Source organism: Haliotis rufescens, unplaced genomic scaffold (genome assembly GCF_023055435.1).
Source record: "Haliotis rufescens isolate VD_foot unplaced genomic scaffold, xgHalRufe1.0.p SCAF_26, whole genome shotgun sequence".
Taxonomy (NCBI): Eukaryota; Metazoa; Mollusca; class Gastropoda; order Lepetellida; family Haliotidae; genus Haliotis; species Haliotis rufescens.
Genome location: NW_025963957.1, coordinates 6,876,691 through 6,899,686, shown reverse-complemented (window position 1 = coordinate 6,899,686; position 22,996 = coordinate 6,876,691). Strand labels below are relative to the sequence as shown.

The following is a 22,996-nucleotide window of genomic DNA, read 5'->3' as shown; positions in this document are numbered from 1 at the left end:
AATTGTGTCTACTTTGTCAACCATCAACTACTAAGTAATGTCTATCAAACGATTCAAGTTTTCTTGTGGGGAACTTGACTAGTTAACGTCAATTGAGGATACATTTATGAACACACGAGTACACGTTGGGGCAGGGAAAACGAAAATAAGTTTGACACAGATAGATCGGACTGCTATTGTTGAAATGGATGTTTATTTATTATCTTTGTTATTTCATTCATCGAGTGTTCATACCAACATGTCCAGTCTTCAACTTGACGACTTAAATAGAAAATAAAAAATAAAAAGCCTCCCTCCCCAAATTTGGAAAAGTGGATGATAATCTAGCAATTAATTTATTATGGCCTTATAGGCTGACACTGCCTGTTTCACAACAGGTGTATAAAAAAGTGATATAAAACATAACAAAGATATGTTTCCGTGGTTCTTGGAGTTTTAGGTATGCATTAAAAAAAATCTCTTGAAAAACTTAAAATATATCAATTTTTATATCATTTTGTAACATTTTCTTAACAATGTTTCAAATTAATCTTATGGTTGCATTGTGTTTGTTTGCATGGTTTAAGGTAATTAACATGAGACATTAATTATAAATTACTTTACAGCTCCAGACTAGTGCTGTGGATGCTAGTAGATCAAAGAGATGAGTGAGTGACTGTGTGTAAGTGAGGGAGTGAGAGAGGTTGAGTGAGTGAGTGAGTGAGAGATTGAGTGAGAGAGTGAGTGAGAGATTGAGTGAGAGAGTGAGTGGGAGATTGAGTGAGTGAGTGACTGTGTGTAAGTGAGAGTGAGTGAGTGACTGTGAGTGAGTGAGTGAGTGAGTGACTGTGTGTAAGTGAGAGTGAGTGAGTGAGTGAGTGAGTGAGTGAGTGAGTGAGTGAGTGGGTGTTACACCATAGGGTCCAACTGTGTTATAGGGTCCAACTGCCCATGGTGGGGGCATCCTTACCAAAAGGGGGCAAGGGTGGCTCAGTCGTCTCTGGCGCCGCAATTCGCTATGCAGAGTTGCGTCCCTTGGGCACGCCAGAAACCTAATCTTGTGGGTTCGAATCCCGGTTCGCCCCAATTATGTTTTAGGTTTGTCAACACCGTACCCTCGTGGGTTTCACCGAAGTTGTAAACATCTAAGACCTGCATCACTTCTGGCTTTCCTCCCACATTAAGCTGACATGCCGTGATATAACTGGAATACTGTTAAAAGCGGCATTAAACAAAACTCACTCACCTTACCACAAGGATGTGATGACAACCTCAGTCAAGTTGGTACATACTGCTCACACATAGTGGGCAGGGAGGTATCTGGGATTCCAAACTTAGTGATGATGGCAGGCAAATTGGAATAAAATCGTTCTTTCGCTCTTATTTTCTTAAATGCAAAGGTATTTTTGATATTGTATTTCAGCACTGCATTCAATGCAATAATCTAAAACTAAGGACTAAGCCTCTTTGTCTTTGTTAGTGCTGTTATCAGTATCTCGCCTCTGAGGGGGTGTGTGGGGGTGTGGCTGAATGAATGAATGAATGAATGTGGTTAAAAGCCACAATATTCAAGCTACAACATGGCTTACTGTAAGTCACTGAGTTTTGATCAGGCAAACCAGTGGACTACATTTTCTTATTGTTAAACATTGCTGGCTAATGCTGGAACCAGTGACAGAAAGGAAGCAAGTTGATCTCTGACAGGCAGGCATAATAGATTTCTGACAGCTGGTGAATACATACTTAATGTATTCTTTAAGACAGTGAGTGAGTGAGTGAGTGAGTGAGTGAGTGAGTGATTTAGTGAGTGAGTGAGTGAGTGAGTGAGTGAGTGAGTGAGAGGAGGAATGAGTGGAGTGGATAACAATTTCTTCATCACACTGCCAGACTGCTTCACAACGGCATAAGGGTCTACCAAAATGTCGCTATTACAGTCCAATAAAGAAGTTGTTATCCATAAGTTTGTTGTCTACTTTGTCATCCGTCAACTTCTAAGAAATGCCTATCAAACAATTTACTTGGAGCAATTGTGACCCAGAATACATGGAGGTGAACAGAGTGACTGGGGCCTTGTGTGCCCCGTGGACCAGTGCCGAGGTGTGCAGGAACATACAGTCTGTCATACAGCAAGGCAGGATGGACACAATCCCTGATGCCTTGTGGCAAGTGTGAGAGTGCGGAGGTGTGCAGGAACATACAGTCGGTCACGCAGCAAGACAGGATGGACACAATCCCTGATGCCTTGTGGCAAGTGTGAGAGTGCGGAGGTGTGCAGGAACATACAGTCGGTCACGCAGCAAGACAGGATGGACACAATCCCTGATGCCTTGTGGCAAGTGTGACAGTGCCGAGGTGTGCAGCAACATACAGTCTGTCATACAGCAAGACAGGATGGACACAATCCCTGATGCCTTGTGGCAAGTGTGACAGTGGGTACAGAACAACATCCATCAAGTCAGTGTTACCTAGAGACGTCAGTGTTACCTAGAGACGTCAGTGTTACCTAGGGACGTCAGTGTTACCTAGAGACGTCAGTGTTACCTAGAGACGTCAGTGTTACCTAGAGACGTCAGTGTTACCTAGAGATGTCAGTGTTACCTAGAGACGTCAGTGTTACCTAGAGACGTCAGTGTTACCTAGAGACGTCACCATGTGAATGTCGCAACTGCAAGTTAGTAAAATGTCATGTACAACTGTAACAACTCAAATAACATGTTAATATAACTGTAACATCTGAATCTCAGAGAGTCAACTCAACTAGCAGTATAAGCAACTCAAACAAACTGTTCCAAACTAATCTATAAGTATTACCAGCTTGTATAAATCAGTCGTCTACCGAGTCTAAAACAAAGAAAACAAAGTCATACACATCTACACAGAACTCCAGGAACTGACATATAACATGTCCAAATGAAAAAGTACTGTTCATTTGGAATTCTATCTTTTTTGTATTGTGTTACATAATCAATGACTTCTTCGTGCCATTAAATATATCACGTTTAATTAATTAAGCTTTGAAAGATGGAAGTACTCACTTGACCCCGAACTGACGGATGCATCAAGACGAACCCTCTCAGCTGACTTGGCCTCCAGTCTCTCAGTGTAAAACCCATTGAAATCCAATCTGAAATTGAGTTGCCAACACAGTCATCATCATCATCATCATCATCATCATCATCATGGGGCGGTTGGGTAGCCCAGTGGTGAAAGCGTTCGCTTGTCACGCCGAAGACCCAGGTTCGGTTCCCGACATGGGTACAATGTGTGAAGCCAATTTCTGGTGTCCCCCGCTGTGATATTGCTGGAATATTGCTAACTCACTCACTCATCATCATCATCATCATCATCATCATCATACCATGACATCATGACGAACATAGAGACTACTCAAACAGGATGTGTGTCAAAGTTACTTCAGAAAACAGGTACAGGATTCTTGTACCTCCAGAGCGAGAACAAGGGTAAAACATGAACTCCTACATGAGTTTTGTAAAATCAGTATGACACATGACAAGTGTTAAGATTTCTTTATTACCATTTATTCTTAATCCTTTCGATTCCCTTTTAGGTCCCGACCACTGTCTTAGATAGCCACAATCGTTGACGTCATTCCGACCTCCCATTACAATAAGATTCCAATAATGTCAAGAATGACGTCCGGATGACGTAAACAATACACTGGTGCATGTGAAGTGATATTTGTACTACTGCACATGATTTTAATTAACTCGGTCACAAGCAGTAAATACTCATATCCCCCGCCAATATGACCTGTTCGGTTGTGTGGAGCACTACTGCCATTTTCAGTCTAAATCAAAGTTGTTGCCATGGAAACTCAAAACCAGGGGTCCGGAAACGGTCATATGCGCCGGACATGTCCGACTGGGAATCTTTACATTTTTCTGTCTGGACATTTTAAAAAAAAACACCTTCGGGGTCCAAATAATTGATGAGCGTTATCGTATCCCTTCAGCAAATTCAGGTGAACAAACAGGTATAACAAACTTGGTCAATAAGAGAATGAAATTTGACATAAAACATCACTAGACATGATGATTTACCCTTTAAAATGTATTTCCTGCTTTCTAAGGCATTGTTTTACATGCAGAGATTACGATTACCGTGTGTACTTTCTCGTAAACTAAGCCGGAAATAGTAATCAGCTGTGCACACGTCTCTCCCAATCTACAGGTGATTCAGTTAAAATGTACCCAATGATACAACTTCAAAGAATTTTGATGCAATGGTCGGAAGAAATTGTATCTGAAATTATTATTTTATCAGGAATAATATATTCCAATATCGTGTTATTTTAGTTGCAGCTTCCACCATATATACTTAATATTATAAGAACCATAAGCGTAGCTCTTTGGTATTTTGATTGCGAAAACATTATGTTGACATTTAATAGTCAATCTGCCTCAAATATGATTTTAGCGAGTCATGGTACGTCATTTATGATATGTGTATCCATTCTCTTGCAACTAAAGTTTGTTTTCAAGGCGTCAATAGTGGTAATCTGACCGTGTTTGCTGTAAATAACGGTGAGTTGTGCGATCTACCGATCACTTCGCATACGATTTCGCTGAAATTATTGTAAACCTTATCATAATTATTGAATAAAATTTTGAATACAATTAATCAAATATATTGCAAACATTAGTCCAGATAAACAATGAACAATTTTTTTATTACCAGATATTATAATAATAGGATTGAATTGCGTACTTCAGTTCGGATTTGTTGCCTGGTATTTCCAGTGTTATGTGATCGCAGTGATCAGCTGATAATGTTTTCTGAGATGGGGGAAAACATCGTGTCATTGGAAAACTTGAGTTTATTAAAAATGTTAGTAAATTTTGGGAGCCATGCTTTACCACTCGCTATAACCGAAGCGCGCAAGGAACGCTTACGTAACAACTTGTAATGTGTGTGAAAAGTTGTACTAAAATACGCTATTTGAAGGGGGCGTGGCCTAAATGCAAATGTCCAATTGGGATTTTAAATTTTCCGGACCCCTGCTTGAAACATAATTTTTTTTAAATTCTAAACTCAAAAAGGCACCAGTGCAAAAGGTTAAGTTAAGATATCTCTCAATTTTTTTTAGTTCTGCTCCGAAAACGAAGGGACGGACGGACGGACAACACCCATTCCTATATCTCCCTTCCTCTTTGTGACGGGGGTTAATAAATAAACAAACACCACTGAGATAATACAATGAAGCCTGGTGGTTTGTGTTACTGCCTACCTGTACAGAATGTTGAAGAGCTTGTGTTCATAGTTTGTGCTACTGAAATCCATGATTTTATCCAGCAAGTCCACCAGTAGTCGGGAGAAGTTGGTGTCAAAGTTGTGGATCGTCCGCTCAAAGTTCTCACTGCTGGCCAACTGATCCACGTGTTCCGTCACAACCTGTTGAGAATATGTCCGGGATGTATCAGTTCCCTGCTGTCAGTGGCCACAATATACTGTGTGTACAATCAATTAGGGCCTTGTGTGTGTACAATTAATCAGGGCCTTTTGTGTGTACAATTAATCAGGGCCTTGTGTGTGTACAATCAATCAGGGACTAGAGCGTGTACAATTAATCAGGGCCTTGTGTGTGTGTACAATTAATCAGGGACTAGAGCGTGTACAATTAATCAGGGCCTTGTGTGTGTACAATCAATCAAGGCCTTGTGTGTGTACAATTAATCAGGGACTAGAGCGTGTACAATTAATCAGGGCCTTGTGTGTGTACAATTAATCAGGGCCTTTTGTGAGTACAATTAATCAGGGCCTTGTGTGTGTACAATCAATCAGGGACTAGAGCGTGTACAATTAATCAGGGCCTTGTGTGTGTGTACAATTAATCAGGGCCTTTTGTGTGTACAATTAATCAGGGCCTTTTGTGTGTACAATTAATCAGGGCCTTGTGTGTGTGTACAATTAATCAGGGACTAGAGCATGTACAATTAATCAGGGCCTTGTGTGTGTACAATCAATCAAGGCCTTGTGTGTGTACAATTAATCAGGGACTAGAGCATGTACAATTAATCAGGGCCTTGTGTGTGTACAATTAATCAGGGCCTTTTGTGAGTACAATTAATCAGGGCCTTGTGTGTGTACAATCAATCAGGGACTAGAGCGTGTGCAATTAATCAGGGCCTTGTGTGTGTGTACAATTAATCAGGGCCTTTTGTGTGTACAATTAATCAGGGCCTTTTGTGTGTACAATTAATCAGGGCCTTGTGTGTGTACAATCAATCAGGGACTAGAGCGTGTACAATTAATCAGGGCCTTGTGTGTGTGTACAATTAATCAGGGACTAGAGCGTATACAATTAATCAGGGCCTTGTGTGTGTACAATTAATCACGGCCTTGTGTGTGTACAATTAATCAGGGCCTTGTGTGTGTACTATTAATCAGGGCCTTGTGTGTGTACAATCAATCAGGGCCTTGTGTATGTGTATGTGTACAATTAATCAGGTCCTTGTGTGTGTACAATTAATCAGGGCCTTTTGTGTGTACAATTAATCAGGGCCTTGTGTGTGTACAATCAATCAGGGACTAGAGCGTGTACAATTAATCAGGGCCTTGTGTGTGTGTACAATTAATCAGGGACTAGAGCTTGTACAATTAATCAGGGCCTTGTGTGTGTACAATCAATCAAGGCCTTGTGTGTGTACAATTAATCAGGGCCTTGTGTGTGTACAATTAATCAGGGCCTTGTGTGTGTACTATTAATCAGGGCCTTGTGTGTGTACAATTAATCAGGGCCTTGAGTGTGTACAATTAATCAGGGCCTTGAGTGTGTACAATTAATCAGGGCCTTGTCTGTGTACAATCAAACAGGGCCTAGTCTGTGTACAATCAAACAGGGCCTAGTCTGTGTACAATCAAACAGGGCCTACTGTATGTACAACAGGGCCTTGTGTGTGTACAATCTATCATGGCCTAGAGTGTGTGCAATTGATCAGGGCCTAGAGTGTGTACAATCAAACAGGGCCTTGTGTATGTTTTCACCCAAACAGGGCCTAGTCTGCGTACACAGTCTGCCTTGTGTGTGTATACAATCAAACATTGCCTTGTGTGTGTGTACAATCAAACAGGACCTAGAGTGTAAAAACAAACAGGGCCTTGATTGAGTTCAATCAAACGGGCCTTGTGTATATACAAACAGGGCCTTGTGTGTTTGTGTACAATCAAACAGGGCCTTGTGTGTGTGTACAATCAAACAGAGCCTTGTGTGTGTGTACAATCAAACAGGGCCTCGTGTGAGGACAGTCAAACAGGGCTTAATGTGTTTTCACCCAAACAGGGCCTTGTGTGTGTACAATCCAAAGGGCCTAGACAGTGTGAGACTGACCTTGGTAGCAGCCTTTTTCTTCTGGGAGTCCTCCCTCCTCTCGTTGCCAGTGGCCTGGAGGGTAGCCTGGGTCAGACGGTCAACCTCCCGCTCCACCGACGTGCTCTGGTTTAGCCTCTGCCGATACAAGAGTAGAGAGCTATATAACAATACACCATGATTAGACAGGATATACATCACAATACACAATGTTAGAAAAGGTCCACATTATAACACAACATGGGTTGACAAGACATACACTACACCCTACCACCCCCAGTTTATTTATACCGTCTTCTTGTAATTTTAACACCATGTTGTTTTACGCCCAGTCAGCAGTATTCCAGGTACTTCACGAAAACCAATCAACAGTCTCAAGCAGGCACAGCAGCAATGTTCCCGTCGAAAGGGTATGAAGCCACCTCCAGCCACTGACCGTGTCCACCCAATCCTCGTCCTGCATGGCTACTGGGGACGTATTCTCACCTGGCAGCTCATTCAGAAACATGGCTCTTGTACTGACCTGTATGAAGTTGGAGAAGGTGACACACACCATCATGAGCTTGTGGACAATCTTCAGCAGGTCGGGGTTCGTCAGCATACAGTCCTTCAGGCAGTTGTTGAGGAAGTCTGTGTGGTACGCCAACACATCGTCCACATTCGACACCTACAACAACCACAACTCTTTCCTTGTTCTTTCATGTTTGGAGGTCAGAATAACCTCAATGTAAAAATACCTAAAGAGGTCAGGCAAAGCAAGTACTTATGAATGAACAATCAGGCTTATAGACATCTAGTACTTAGTCCCCAGGATCAACAGCTAGGCCATCCACTGTAACCAGCAAAATCCCACATTGAAGCTCTCTAAGTTTGTTTTTTTTGTTAAGGAGCCAAGCTGCTCCTAACATGAATATTTTAGGAGCCAAACCTAAGTTTTAAGGACCCAACAGATATTGTCGCCAGTATTGTTTACTTTAAGGTAGCCAAGTGGCGAGCAGTAGATAAATTAAGGTCACAAATCATAGAATTAAGTCGCATTTGCCCACAAAAATGGTTGCTGCTTAGAGGGCTGCATTAGTTGATAAGAATGGGTTACTGGAGACCTGGTCTGCACTGGAATCTCCACATGACTGATCTTACACCTACTACAACAGGGAATTTGGGACCTCACAAATTTTAGATTATTATATCAACAGTGTAGTACACTATAAAGGGGGCCACACATTGTACCATGGGGAAGTCCAACCAGGTGTTTAGCACAACTAACAAACACCCGAACCACTTGGCTACCCCGGGCAATTCCATCATACAACAGGTGCTCCCTGCTTCACACTCACTGTCTCCATGTTGTGCCCAAAGATGTGCCAGTTGGGCTCCACCACCTCGAACATCATGTAGTACTCGAAGTTCTGGACAAAGTTCAGCATGCGTTGTCGGAGAGCGAAGGCGGAGGAGTACCAGCGAGACCACTGCAGGGAGGAACTCTTGGCCGACTTACTGCCGATCCACACACTGCAACAGAGGACACGCCCATGGTGACGGGGGGACTCAGGGGAGGCTTCATTTAATACAAAGGAAAGAGTCTCACTACTCTGAGGAAGCAATCAAAATGCAACATATACATAGCAATTTGGAAATTGTTCACAAAATATTTTTTTATGCATTCCTAACACACCAGGAACGCGGAAAACGTGTCTCGACAAACAAGTGATGTTACATTAAATATGACTTCATGTTTGTGAAGGCTGGCCAACAAGAATTGGATTCACAAAACTCATGTGATGATCAAAGATAATTTTTCTTGCACTACAGATTCAGGAGAAGCCATTTTGTCAAACCAAAATGATATTCTGTTAGAATTCAGAAGGGTTTCATAGTTCAAAGTATCAAGTTAAAAAAGACGAAAAATAAATGGTGATTATAACCCATTACAACAAAAGTTATGAAAGATTCCTGTTTCATTGGCTTTAGACACAGCTATGCGGGACGAGGCGATGGCTTTAGGACAGCTATGTGGGATGAGGCGGTGGCTTTAAGACAGCTATGTGGGATGAGGCGATGGCTTTAGGACAGCTATTTGGGATGAGGCGATGGCTTTAGGACAGCTATGTGGGACAAGGAAATGGCTTTAGGACACCTATGTGGGATGAGGCGATGGCTTTAGGAGAGCTATGTGGGACAAGGAAATGGCTTTAAGACAGCTATGTGGGATGAGGCGATGGCTTTAGGACAGCTATTTGGGATGAGGCGATGGTTTTAGGACAGATATGTGGGGCAAGGAAATGGCTTTAGGACAGCTATGTGGGACGAGGCAATGGCTTTAGGACAGCTATGTGGGACAAGGCAATGGCTTTAGGACACCTATGTGGGCCAAGGCAATGGCTTTAGGACAGCTATGTGGGACAAGGCAATGGCTTTAGGACAGCTATGTGGGATGAGGCAATGGCTTAAGGACACCTATGTGGGATGAGGCGATGGCTTTAGGACACCTATGTGGGACGAGGCAATGGCTTTAGGACAGCTATGTGGGATGAGGCAATGGCTTTAGGACACCTATGTGGGATGAGGCGATGGCTTTAGGACAGCTATGTGGGACAAGGCAATGGCTTTAGGAGAGCTATGTGAGACGAGGCGATGGCTTTAGGACAGCTATGTGGGACGAGGCAATGGCTTTAGGACAGCTATGTGGGACGAGGCAATGGCTTTAGGACAGCTATGTGGGACAAGGCAATGGCTTTAGGAGAGCTATGTGGGACAAGGCAATGGCTTTAGGACACCTGTGTGGGACGAGGCGATGGCTTTAGGAGAGCTATGTGGGACAAGGCAATGGCTTTAGGACACCTGTGTGGGACGAGGCGATGGCTTTAAGACACCTATGTGGGACAAGGTAATGGCTTTAGGAGAGCTATGCGGGATGAGGCGGTGGCTTTACAACTGTGTGGGTTGCTTGGTATGAATGAACAAGCAAGGGGACATGTATATATAAAGATCTCCAGTCTTAAGTGGGATTATATTTATAAAACATTACCTGTCTAAACTAAACATCACAAATATTTCAAACAATATCAAAAATATTTCAAAGACATTTTTTAGAATGTTATATCAATTAACACCAGTACATACACTACTTGCTATTTGCAGTAATCTGGGTATTTGTGATGCTAAAGTAAATACTCAGAACAAAATCTGTCATCACTGCTGGAACAATGACTGATCAGGAAACAGGAAAACAACGATTACAAGAAGAGACAGACAGAACAGGTTGGATCGTCACACTGACCAGACTATGAGTATATCCTGACAAGGGTTTAGTCCCAGGAGACTGAATCTAGGAACAGGCTACGAGCCAGCAGTGACTACCAGTTTTAGTTATAGCAAGATTACAGGGGTTTGTTGAGAAGGTCACAGCCTCACATACAAGAAAAGGCATAACAGTCAAATGTTCTGTCGTGGACATTGAATGTTATAGAAGTATACCCACAAACACTTGAGTCACTTGTGCAAATTGTGTCACTGTGAAAAGTCTGTGACCTTTGGAAAATGGACAAACTTGAAGAAAGTACCTGCAGTGATCAAGTACCTGCAGTGATCAAGTACCTGCAGTGATCAAGTACCTGCAGTGACCAAGTACCAGCAGTGATCAAGTACCTGCAGTGATCAAGTACCAGCAGTGATCAAGTCCCTGCAGTGACCAAGTACCAGCAGTGATCAAGTACCTGCAGTGATCAAGTACCTGCAGTGATCAAGTACCTGCAGTGATCAAGTACCTGCAGTGATCAAGTACCTGCAGTGATCAAGTCACTGCAGTGATCAAGTACCTGCAGTGATCAAGTACCTGCAGTGATCAAGTACCTGCAGTGGTCAAGTACCTGCAGTGATCAAGTACCTGCAGTGATCAAGTACCTGCAGTGGTCAAGTACCTGCAGTGATCAAGTACCTGCAGTGATCAAGTCACTGCAGTGATCAAGTACCTGCAGTGATCAAGTACCTGCAGTGGTCAAGTACCTGCAGTGATCAAGTACCTGCAGTGATCAAGTACCTGCAGTGGTCAAGTACCTGCAGTGATCAAGTACCTGCAGTGATCAAGTACCTGCAGTGATCAAGTACCTGCAGTGATCAAGTACCTGCAGTGATCAAGTACCTGCAGTGGTCAAGTACCTGCAGATGTTATGTCCACAACAAAAGATGTCACTGTCCGCCATTCCTTCTATGTGCGACTGAGGACTTATAACCAACCCCCCCTACATCTGAACAGAGGCAACGTTGACCAGCCTGTCCACTGTTACACATGTGAGTGATCTGCACACTAGGATGCCTCAGATTGACAGGATTATCCTGCCCTGAGGCAAGAGAGGGGACTACTTACCTTTTGAGTCCTTGCATCCTAATTAAGACAAACTAAAGCAAGTCAGTGAATGTTGTTTTACGCAGTCCAATATTCCAGCTATCTCACTTTCACAACTGTTAAAATGTTAGATAGGTTCAAAAGGAAATGAACTTCCCAGGGCCCTTCTAAAACTTCTAGCTGCCCCAAACATGGGATTCATATGCATTGAGACATGGTATCATTGCTGCGTACTCTCAAAATCATACGATACGGCCAAACCCAGCTTCACAACCTGGCATCAATAATGATGTAAAAGCACTGTCAGGCCAAACCCAGTTTCACAACCTGGCATCAATAATGATGTCATAGCACTATCAGGCCAAACCCAGCTTCACAACCTGGCATCAATAATGATGTCATAGCACTGTCAGGCCAAACCCAGCTTCACAACCTGGCATCAATAATGATGTCATAGCACTATCAGGCCAAACCCAGCTTCACAACCTGGCATCAATAATGATGTCATAGCACTGTCAGGCCAAACCCAGCTTCACAACCTGACATCAATAATGTCATAGCACTGTCAGGCCAAACCCAGCTTCACAACCTAGCATCAATAATGATGTCATAGCACTGTCAGGCCAAACCCAGCTTCACAACCTAGCATCAATAATGTCATAGCACTGTCAGGCCAAACCCAGCTTCACAACCTAGCATCAATAATGATGTCATAGCACTATCAGGCCAAATCCAGCTTCACAACCTGGCATCAATAATGATGTCATAGCACTGTCAGGCCAAACCCAGCTTCACAACCTAGCATCAATAATGTCATAGCACTGTCAGGCCAAACCCAGTTTCACAACCTGGCATCAATAATGATGTCATAGCACTGTCAGGCCAAACCCAGCTTCACAACCTAGCATCAATAATGTCATAGCACTGTCAGGCCAAACCCAGTTTCACAACCTGGCATCAATAATGATGTCATAGCACTGTCAGGCCAAACCCAGCTTCACAACCTAGCATATATTAATAATGATGTCATAGCACTGTCAGGCCAAACCCAGCTTCACAACCTAGCATCAATAATGATGTCATAGCACTGTCAGGCCAAACCCAGCTTCACAACCTAGCATCAATACTGATGTCATAGCACTGTCAGGCCAAACCCAGCTTCACAACCTAGCATCAATAATGATGTCATAGCACTGTCAGGCCAAACCCAGCTTCACAACCTTGCATCAATAATGATGTCATAGCACTGTCAGATAAAACCCAGCTTCACAACCTGGCATCAATAATGATGTCATAGCACTGTCAGGCCAAACCCAGCTTCACAATCTGGGTTACGACTGGCCGTATATATGCAGTTTTGAATATTGAAGCCATGTTCGGCTGGTACACTGCTGACAGGTATCGTCATGGATAAATATCCGTGCTGTCAGCCATGATAACACAACAATTCTGTTTAAATGTGTGTGGACCAAGTCCTGCAAATGTAGTTTTGTAGCTTGTGAAATCCCAGTTGGATCATTGCAATCAAATTTGTTGTTCCCACATTCCGTTCCTGCATTCATGAGTTGCCATGGCAGTTCTTTGATAGATAAGTTGTGGTAACAGCATGGTTGTGTAACATGCAATTGGGATGCTCTTTCAATGCAGACTTCTTCATATTAATGCAATCTTTTGTAAATCCATTTTCTTTACAAGCTGCCTCACATTTCTTGCTGTATATCATAATACTACCACATTCCTCTTCATAAAACCATTTCAATTCCTGCATCCATTCAGAATTAAATTTCCGAATTTTAGTTTAACTGGCCTTTTGACAATGGACAGTGGCCGTATCTGGCCCTGTCTGACATTACGTTTATGAGCAATATTCTGACTACAATCACTAGTGCCTGTATCTTTGTCAGTCTCGGGGTCAATTTTCATTCCTCTTAAAAGTTGTTTAGATCCTCCGTCCCTGAGCATACCGGTCCCCCCCCGTCGAATGATGACAGCATCACCTGCATGCCCGCCATTATTACAGCAGAACACACAAGCTCCTTTCAGCAGTAGCCTGTTTGCGGAGCTCTCTATACCTCGCAATGTTACATGACGAGGGTGTAACGCGATGGAACAAGCTCGCAGTACACATGGTTATGTACTCATCTGGAAGCTTTACTTCCTACTATAGCAGTATAGTGCTGACAAGATCAAGATGATAAAAATACAACCTGAAAGAAGTGAAACAAACCACTTCCGATTATGACTACGAGTCGAGTCAAGTTTTAGAAAAAAATTCAAACATTATTTCTTGCGAATACTGGAGACCGCCACACTAAAAACTGACTGGTGTTGACTATTTTTTACCAGCCAAAATACCGCATCTACTGGATAATGGAAACACTGATAAAAACACTGAAAGATACTAAACAGGACTGAGTCTATGCAATAGGGACTTATCTAGATTATTCCATGACATGTCTGTGATCGGCATTTAGGAGTTGGTAATTCCTCGTGGCACAAGGGGCAAGAAGTAGCCACGAAATGTTGTTTTCTGTTTCTATCTCTCTTTAACGATTCAAACTTAGACCTAAACCTGGATAAAACATGGCAAGGCCAAAACCAACACTCCATGCAGCTTAGCAGTAATGTAGTGTGTACAAGGTCCCCATGCAGTGCACAGTCCGACATTCCTGCTCCATCAACACCAACACTCCATGCAGCTTAGCAGTAATGTAGTGTGTACAAGGACCCCATGCAGTGCACAGTCCGACATTCCTGCTCCATCAACACCAACACTCCATGCAGCTTAGCAGTAATGTAGTGTGTACAAGGACCCCATGCAGTGCACAGTCCGACATTCCTGCTCCATCAACACCAACACTCCATGCAGCTTAGCAGTAATGTAGTGTGTACAAGGACCCCATGCAGTGCACAGTCCAACATTCCTGCTCCATCAACACCCACCTGCACAGCTGCCTCTCCACGTGCTTGCAGTAGAACAGGTGCCGGAACAGCATCTGGTAGCGGGTCAGCGCCTGCCAACACAACAAACAATTTCAGAAAGTTCTTCCAGCAAGTTGTTTCCACCAATACATGACAGCGGAACAGTGATTTGGGTCTTACCAGTATCATGAACTAATCTACATCATTATGTGGCATAGTAGACAAGATTGGCATTTCTAATATATAAAATTTAAAATTAACTTTTACTTTGTATATGGTGAAAGATTGTGATAATTTCATTTGAGTGTCAACTACGTAAATTACTGTAAAAATATAACTGGGGACTGTAAATATATCTCCACAGGAAACACCAGTAATGAGTTTCACACATCCGACGCCAGGCTTCAAACTCTGGCTTCCTCACTGCCCCAGCAAGTCATGAACGAACCACTGTCAGGCTGTGTCCTACCTTCCTGTTGAGCACGAGAGACACTGGCCACTTGACCACATAGTCGAAGGAGAAAGACTCCAGCCCAGACAGGTGCAGATCCGTGGGGTCCACCTTGTAGTCTGAAATACCAGACAGGGCGCATACACAACTTGTACACTGACACGTCAATACCAGACAGGGCGCATACACGACTTATACACTGACACATCAATACCAGACATGGTGCATAAAACAATCTTGCATATAAAAAGCTTGTAGATATCTGACCATAAAAGAAGTGCCACTGAAAGGTATCAAATATTAATGATTACCCTTCTCGAGCTTGGTGTCGATTGTGAGGATCTTGAACAGCTGTGTGATCAGGTCGTAGGGAAGCAGGTCAACTCTGTAATAGAGTGAATATATCTCTCAAGGTTGTGTAAAGGCTAATGTTCTGGGGCAATCATACATACCTCTTTAGTTATCTGTTTTCCTGAAACCCGAGTCAATACTTAAGGAGTCACAAAACATGTACGTCTATGTCTTATAACTGTGAAACTAGACAAGCTGTCCCACACCTGTCTTGTCATCAGGTGCATACATTTCATCCCGTTACCACTTGTTGGAGTCGTACGTATGGGCAATGATTAAAGGGGCAACATACCAATCTCTCCCTCACTACCTGAGGTCATCCTTGAACATGAACCAATCTCTCCCTCCCTACCTGAGGTCATCCTTGAACATGAACCAATCTCTCCCTCCCTACCTGAGTTCGTTCTTGAACATGAACCAATCTCTCCCTCACTACCTGAGGTCATCCTTGAACATGAATCAATCTCTCCCTCCCTACCTGAGGTCATCCTTGAACATGAACCAATCTCTCCCTCCCTACCTGAGGGCATCCTTGAACATGAACCAACCTGAGGCCATCCTTGAACATGAACCAATCTCTCCCTCCCTACCTGAGGTCATCCTTGAACATGAACCAATCTCTCCCTCACTACCTGAGGTCATCCTTGAACATGAACCAATCTCTCCCTCCCTACCTGAGGTCATCCTTGAACATGAACCAATCTCTCCCTCCCTACCTGAGTTCAATCTTGAACATGAACCAACCTGAGGTCATCCTTGAACATGAACCAATCTCTCCCTCACTACCTGAAGGCATCCTTGAACATGAACCAACCTGAGGTCATCCTTGAACATGAACCAATCTCTCCCTCCCTACCTGAGGTCATCCTTGAACATGAACCAATCTCTCCCTCCCTACCTGAGGTCATCCTTGAACATGAACCAATCTCTCCCTCCCTACCTGAGTTCGTTCTTGAACATGAACCAATCTCTCCCTCCCTACCTGAGGTCATCCTTGAACATGAACCAATCTCTCCCTCCCTACCTGAGTTCAATCTTGAACATGAACCAATCTCTCCCTCCCTACCTGAGGTCATCCTTGAACATGAACCAATCTCTCCCTCCCTACCTGAGGGCATCCTTGAACATGAACCAATCTCTCCCTCACTACCTGAGGTCATCCTTGAACATGAACCAATCTCTCCCTCCCTACCTGAGGTCATCCTTGAACATGAACCATTCTCTCCGTCCCTACCTGAGGTCGTCCTTGAAGGGGTCCACGTTTGCTGTGCTTGTCCTGAGAGCCAGCTCCAAGAGGGACTCGAGACGAGTCGGCATGATATGTACGTGGGTTAAGGAATTCTAATATCTCAAAATGATATCACACTTCACCTGACATTAAACATGCAACAAAATACAATACTGATTTTAAACATTGCTTCACAGGGACTGCTTCTAGTCCTGAGTTTCACCAAATGGTAAATATCTACGTCCTGCAACACTTTGACACAACTACCGTTCAAAGAAGTGTTAACGACAAAGTAGACAGAATTTATGGATAACAATTTCTTTAATACTGTAAAGGCGATGTTTCAGTTTAGATCCTTATACCGTTATATATGTCCTTTTACTGTATTAAAGAAGTTATTATCCAAAAATTGTGTCTACTTTGTCGTCCGTCAACTTCCAAGTAATGCCTATCAAACAAGTCAAGGATATCTTCGATGTTCTGCTTCATCTCCTCCTCCGTCATGTCCATGAACTGCACCATGAAGTCGCCCTTGTCCAGCAGGAAGTAGTGCTTTATTGACCTGAAACACAGCAGGAAGTAGTGCTTTATTGGTCTGAAACACAGCAGGAAGTAGTGCTTTATTGACCTGAAACACAGCAGGAAGTAGTGCTTTATTGACCTGAAACACAGCAGGAAGTAGTGCATTCATTTGGTTCAATGTTTACGCCTATTAGATGTAAGATGTATCAATGTGTGGGTCAACATGGTCAATTGAAATACAACAAGAAAGGTTTTTGGGGGGGCCGGATCGTTTAACCCCAAACTGATGCTGATGACCGGAAGTCCGTCTTTCTTTGTTGACCACTGGGATCCGTTCTGAAATACATCTCATTTCTTGCCTTGAAGACCTTCAGAAAGTCTGTGACCTCCTCACCTGATGCGAGCCATGAGTTCCTTCTCCTCCATGAGGAGGTCGAGCAGGAGGCGGCTGGCGTAGTGATACGCTTTATCTATCTGGTCATAGTACCGCCTCTCCTTCAGAGTGTACACAATCTCCTCGGCATACGGACACTTCACATCACGAGCTGCAAATACCAAGGATACAGACGTATTTTATTTGGGAGGCAGAACCCATAGGGATGTTCAGGTATGCACATTCTTAACTCAATACTCATAGTTTAGAAGGTTTGCCCTTCGTTTTCACAGAGCTCATTAATACCCTATTCAATACCTGAATTCAATACTGCCATTCATATGGCCAGCAGCTTCCAGGCTTTTTACCACATGTGCAAAAGTACATTCATCACTGGCTCCATATGTGATTGAGTTGGGTTTATAACCACTTTGACCAGTATTCCAGTCATATCACGACATTTCAGCTTAATGTGGGAGGACAGCCCCAAGTGATGCAGGTCTCAGACGTTTAACACTTTGGTAAAACCACGAGTATGGTGCTAACAAACCTAGAAACATAATCGGGGTGAACCGGGATTTGAAGCCACAACCATAGATTTCTGGAGTGCACAAGGAGCGCAACTCTACGCTGTGAAATGCGGCGTCTTAGACGACCGGGCCTCCTGTACCCCCATTCATATGATTAACATCGCCAAAGGAACTACGTATCTAAAACAACAAACTACCCATAACTACACCCTTGGCTCAAATGAGAAGAATCTTGAACCCTGACCACTTCCACACCTTAAGTCAAAACACCTCTCCTTTCTTCACTAAACCCCATGCCTATCAGGTCCATCATATTTCAACCACATCACAGTGTCAGCTTTATGTAGTTGATGAAGGTTGGGTGTATTTATCAGTGAAACTGGTCAAAAATGTAGACAATACACAAAACTGTGGTTGATGCTATAAGCAACAGTCCATGCATCTGGATACAGTGACGTGCCATCAGCCATGTCTCCGGGCCTGACCACCCAGTCCATGTCTCCTAGGCCTAACCACCCAGTCCATGCATCCGCATACAGTGACGTGCCATCAGCCATGTCTCTAGGCCTGACCACCCAGTCCATGCATCTGGATACAGTGACGTGCCATCAGCCATGTCTCCGGCCTGACCACCCAGTCCATGCATCCGGATACAGTGACGTGACAACAGCCATGTCTCTAGGCCTGACCACCCAGTCCATGCATCTGGGCCTGACCACCCAGTCCATGCATCCGGGTACAGTGACGTGCCATCAGCCATGTCTCCGGCCTGACCACCCAGTCCATGCATCCGGATACAGTGACGTGCCATCAGCCATGTCTCCGGCCTGACCACCCAGTCCATGCATCCGGGTACAGTGACGTGCCATCAGCCGTGTCTCTAGGCCTGACCACCCAGTCCTTGCATCTGGATACAGTGACGTGCCATCAGCCATGTCTCTGGGCCTGACCACCCAGTCCATGCATCCGGATACAGTGACGTGCCATCAGCCATGTCTCCGGGCCTGACCACCCAGTCCATGCATCCGGATACAGTGACGTGCCATCAGCCATGTCTTTGGGCCTGACCACCCAGTCCATGCATCCGGATACAGTGACGTGCCATCAGCCATGTCTCCGGGCCTGACCACCCAGTCCATGCATCCGGATACAGTGACGTGCCATCAGCCATGTCTCTAGGCCTGACCACCCAGTCCATGCATCCGGATACAGTGACGTGCCATCAGCCATGTCTTTGGGCCTGACCACCCAGTCCATGCATCCGGATACAGTGACGTGCCATCAGCCATGTCTCCGGGCCTGACCACCCAGTCCATGCATCTGGATACAGTGACGTGCCATCAGCCATGTCTTTGGGCCTGACCACCCAGTCCATGCATCCGGATACAGTGACGTGCCATCAGCCATGTCTCTAGGCCTGACCACCCAGTCCATGCATCCGGATACAGTGACGTGCCATCAGCCATGTCTCCGGGCCTGACCACCCAGTCCATGCATCCGGATACAGTGACGTGACAACAGCCATGTCTCTAGGCCTGACCACCCAGTCCATGCATCCGGATACAGTGATGTGCCATCAGCCATGTCTCCGGGCCTGACCACGCAGTCCATGTCTCTAGGCCTAACCACCCAGTCCATGCATCCGCATACAGTGACGTGCCATCAGCCATGTCTCCGGGCCTGACCACCCAGTCCATGCATCCGGATACAGTGACGTGCCATCAGCCATGTCTCTAGGCCTGACCACCCAGTCCATGCATCCGGATACAGTGACGTGCCATCAGCCATGTCTCTGGGCCTGACCACCCAGTCCATGCATCCGGATACAGTGACGTGACAACAGCCATGTCTCTAGGCCTGACCACCCAGTCCATGCATCCGGATACAGTGACGTGCCATCAGCCATGTCTCCGGGCCTGACCACGCAGTCCATGTCTCCTAGGCCTAACCACCCAGTCCATGCATCCGCATACAGTGACGTGCCATCAGCCATGTCTCTAGGCCTGACCACCCAGTCCATGCATCCGGGTACAGTGACGTGCCATCAGCCATGTCTCCGGCCTGACCACCCAGTCCATGCATCCGGATACAGTGACGTGACAACAGCCATGTCTCTAGGCCTGACCACCCAGTCCATGCATCCGGATACAGTGACGTGCCATCAGCCATGTCTCTAGGCCTGACCACCCAGTCCATGCATCCGGGTACAGTGACGTGCCATCAGCCATGTCTCCGGGCCTGACCACCCAGTCCATGTAGTCACCTCTTACAATAAGCATGGGTTACCGGGGGCAGAACCCACAACTTCTTTGTAAACATATCACTGGTGAGATCACCTACCACAGAGTCGGACCACGTTGAGGTACTTCCCGGTGTTGAGGATCTTGTCTGCCATCGTCTCCAGGAACACAGGGATCCTCTCTCTACAGATGGTGTAGTGCTGCTCCCAGTAGGTGGCACAGTTAGGGACACTCAACATACAGTGTATACATGGCTTATAGCACTAGGGACACTCAACATACAGTGTATACGTGGCTTATAGCACTAGGGACACTCAACATACAGTGTATACATGGCTTATAGCACTAGGGACACTCAACATACAGGGTATACATGGCTTATAGCACTAGGGACACTCAACATACAGTGTATACATGGCTTATAGCACTAGGGACACTCAACATACAGGGTATACATGGCTTATAGCACTAGGGACAGTGGCTTATAGCACTTAGGACACTCAACATACAGTGTATACGTGGCTTATAGCACTAGGGACAGAGGCGTATAGCACTAGGGACACTCAACGTAGTGTATACATGGCTTATAACAGTAGGGACACTCAACATACTGTGTATACGTGGCTTATAGCACTAGGGACACTCAACATCCAGTGTATACGTTGCTTATACCACTAGGGACACTCAACATACAGTGTATACGTGGCTTAAAGCACTTGGAACACTCACATCCAGTGTATACGTGGCTTATACCACAAGGGACACTCAACATACAGTGTATACATGGCTTATAGCACTAGGGACACTCAACATACAGTGTATACATGGCTTAAAGCACTAGGGACACTCAACATACAGTGTATATGTGGCTTAAAGCACTAGGGACACTCACATCCCGTGTATACGTGGCTTATACCACAAGGGACACTCAACATAAGTGTATGCATGGCTTAATGCACTGACTCAAAGTCTCCTGCGTATAGTGATTATACAATTTCACTGTACCAGTATGCAGCATAATCAAGGTGATGTATGCGCCTTGTTGCAGAATACAACTTTTGCCCTTGTTAGCCAGAAGGCTTGCTAAGACCTACCATTACCTAAACTCACATTGGAATAACTTACAAAGTTTAAGGTTGACGTACACAAAGAATGGAATAGAGAAGTCTTAGTTCTGCCATCCTTAAAGAGCACTTCTTAATTTGTTCTTAACAAAGTATTCTTATTCACTTATTCTATTCATTGTTTTCAGAGGAATAATAAAATCAGACATTGTTTCATTCAGCTTTTTCCATAGTGGAATGATATTTTCAAAGTTTTTATTTTTTGACAAGATCCAGAAAGGATATGCATCGTTGTACTCCTCCTGTAGTTTCTCCTTCTGAATGGTCTCGTTCTCCTCCACCAGAAACTGAAACAAAGACCACTTGCTGCACGGCTCCATAAACACAAGGACACTTGGTGCACGGCACATCCCAGCCTACACATATGGCTTGTGTCACACATCAACAGATTTCTTGCCCATTAGAGATATTGCACTGAAGATGAATTCAGTCGTTTTTCAAAAATCAGATGTATAGTTCACCTTCTCCGTGAACATCTGACAAACCCACCACATCTCAGGGGAACTTCTACCACCAATAGTGGGGCTTAGGGCCAATCAGATGTCAGCTTTCAAAAATATTTCAACTGTGATCTTGGACAATACTCTTACAACTGTCTGGAGTTGGAGAAATAAAACCATAGTGCAAGCCATCCACCACACAAAATGGCCATTGCCAAATGGTTTCATAATGATTGGTTGACATGATCTCTGTGGAGGGTCAGAGTAAAGATATATATATGTATGTAGGTAGGTAGGTAGGTATAATCTATGACAAGTACAAACCTCAGTGTAAGGGTCGGATATAATGCCTTTGTAGATCCACTTCTCCAAGATCTCGAAGTACGGAACACAAGCCTGTAAACAAACCATCAACGGTTTTATTTCGATCCCTTTCACTTCACATATCATATTGCTGAAGACTGAGACACCTTTAACTATACACAGCAGCAGGTACAAAGGGCATCAAGCTCCGCACAGTGACAGCCGTTCATAGAGTTCTCTACGCTACCACTGCCACAGTTCCCCACAATGACACCCTGTTTGCGGAGTTCTCTACGCCACCACTGCCACCAGTCACAGTTCCCCACAGTGACACCCTGTTCACGGAGTTCTCTGCGCTATCACTGCGACCAGTCACAGTTCCCCACAGTGACACCCTGTTCGCGGAGTTCTCTATGCTACCACTGCGACCAGTCACAGTTCCCCACAGTGACACCCTGTTCGCGGAGTTCTCTACGCTATCACTGCGACCAGTCACAGTTCCCCACAGTGACACCCTGTTCGCGGAGTTCTCTACGCTATCACTGCGACCAGTCACAGTTCCCCACAGTGACACCCATTTCGCGGAGTTCTCTACGCTACCACTGCGACCAGTCACAGTTCCCCACAGTGACACCCTGTTCGCGGAGTTCTCTACGCTACAAATGCCGCCAGTCACAGTTCCCCACAGTGACATCCTGTTCGTGGAGATCTCTACGCTATCACTGCGACCAATCACAGTTCCTCACAGTGACACCCTGTTCGCGGAGTTCTCTACGCTATCACTGCGACCAATCATAGTTCCTCACAGTGACACCCTGTTCGTGGAGTTCTCTACGCTATCACTGCGACCAGTCACAGTTC

General features: G+C 44.7%; 1 protein-coding gene across 2 annotated transcripts in view; it reads right to left on the bottom strand.

Moving 5' to 3' along the window:
- LOC124137312 (gamma-tubulin complex component 2-like) overlaps positions 1 to 22,996 on the bottom strand; it is a 43,391-nt gene that overhangs the window by 3,880 nt on the left and 16,515 nt on the right. The window contains exons 17-31 of one of the 2 annotated variants that reach the window (XM_046503558.2): positions 22,157 to 22,228; positions 21,618 to 21,679; positions 20,369 to 20,481; positions 17,520 to 17,670; positions 17,074 to 17,165; positions 16,610 to 16,697; positions 15,336 to 15,409; positions 15,043 to 15,143; positions 14,595 to 14,665; positions 8,644 to 8,818; positions 7,830 to 7,973; positions 7,328 to 7,444; positions 5,228 to 5,391; positions 3,015 to 3,103; positions 2,791 to 2,820 (exon numbers count right to left, since the gene is read on the bottom strand). In XM_046503558.2, the coding sequence (XP_046359514.1) occupies positions 2,804 to 2,820; positions 3,015 to 3,103; positions 5,228 to 5,391; positions 7,328 to 7,444; positions 7,830 to 7,973; positions 8,644 to 8,818; positions 14,595 to 14,665; positions 15,043 to 15,143; positions 15,336 to 15,409; positions 16,610 to 16,697; positions 17,074 to 17,165; positions 17,520 to 17,670; positions 20,369 to 20,481; positions 21,618 to 21,679; positions 22,157 to 22,228 (1,530 nt within the window). In that variant the 3' untranslated portion in view covers positions 2,791 to 2,803. The remainder of the gene's footprint in view (positions 1 to 2,790; positions 2,821 to 3,014; positions 3,104 to 5,227; positions 5,392 to 7,327; positions 7,445 to 7,829; positions 7,974 to 8,643; positions 8,819 to 14,594; positions 14,666 to 15,042; positions 15,144 to 15,335; positions 15,410 to 16,609; positions 16,698 to 17,073; positions 17,166 to 17,519; positions 17,671 to 20,368; positions 20,482 to 21,617; positions 21,680 to 22,156; positions 22,229 to 22,996) is intronic. The other variant, XM_046503557.2, reaches the window with a different exon arrangement.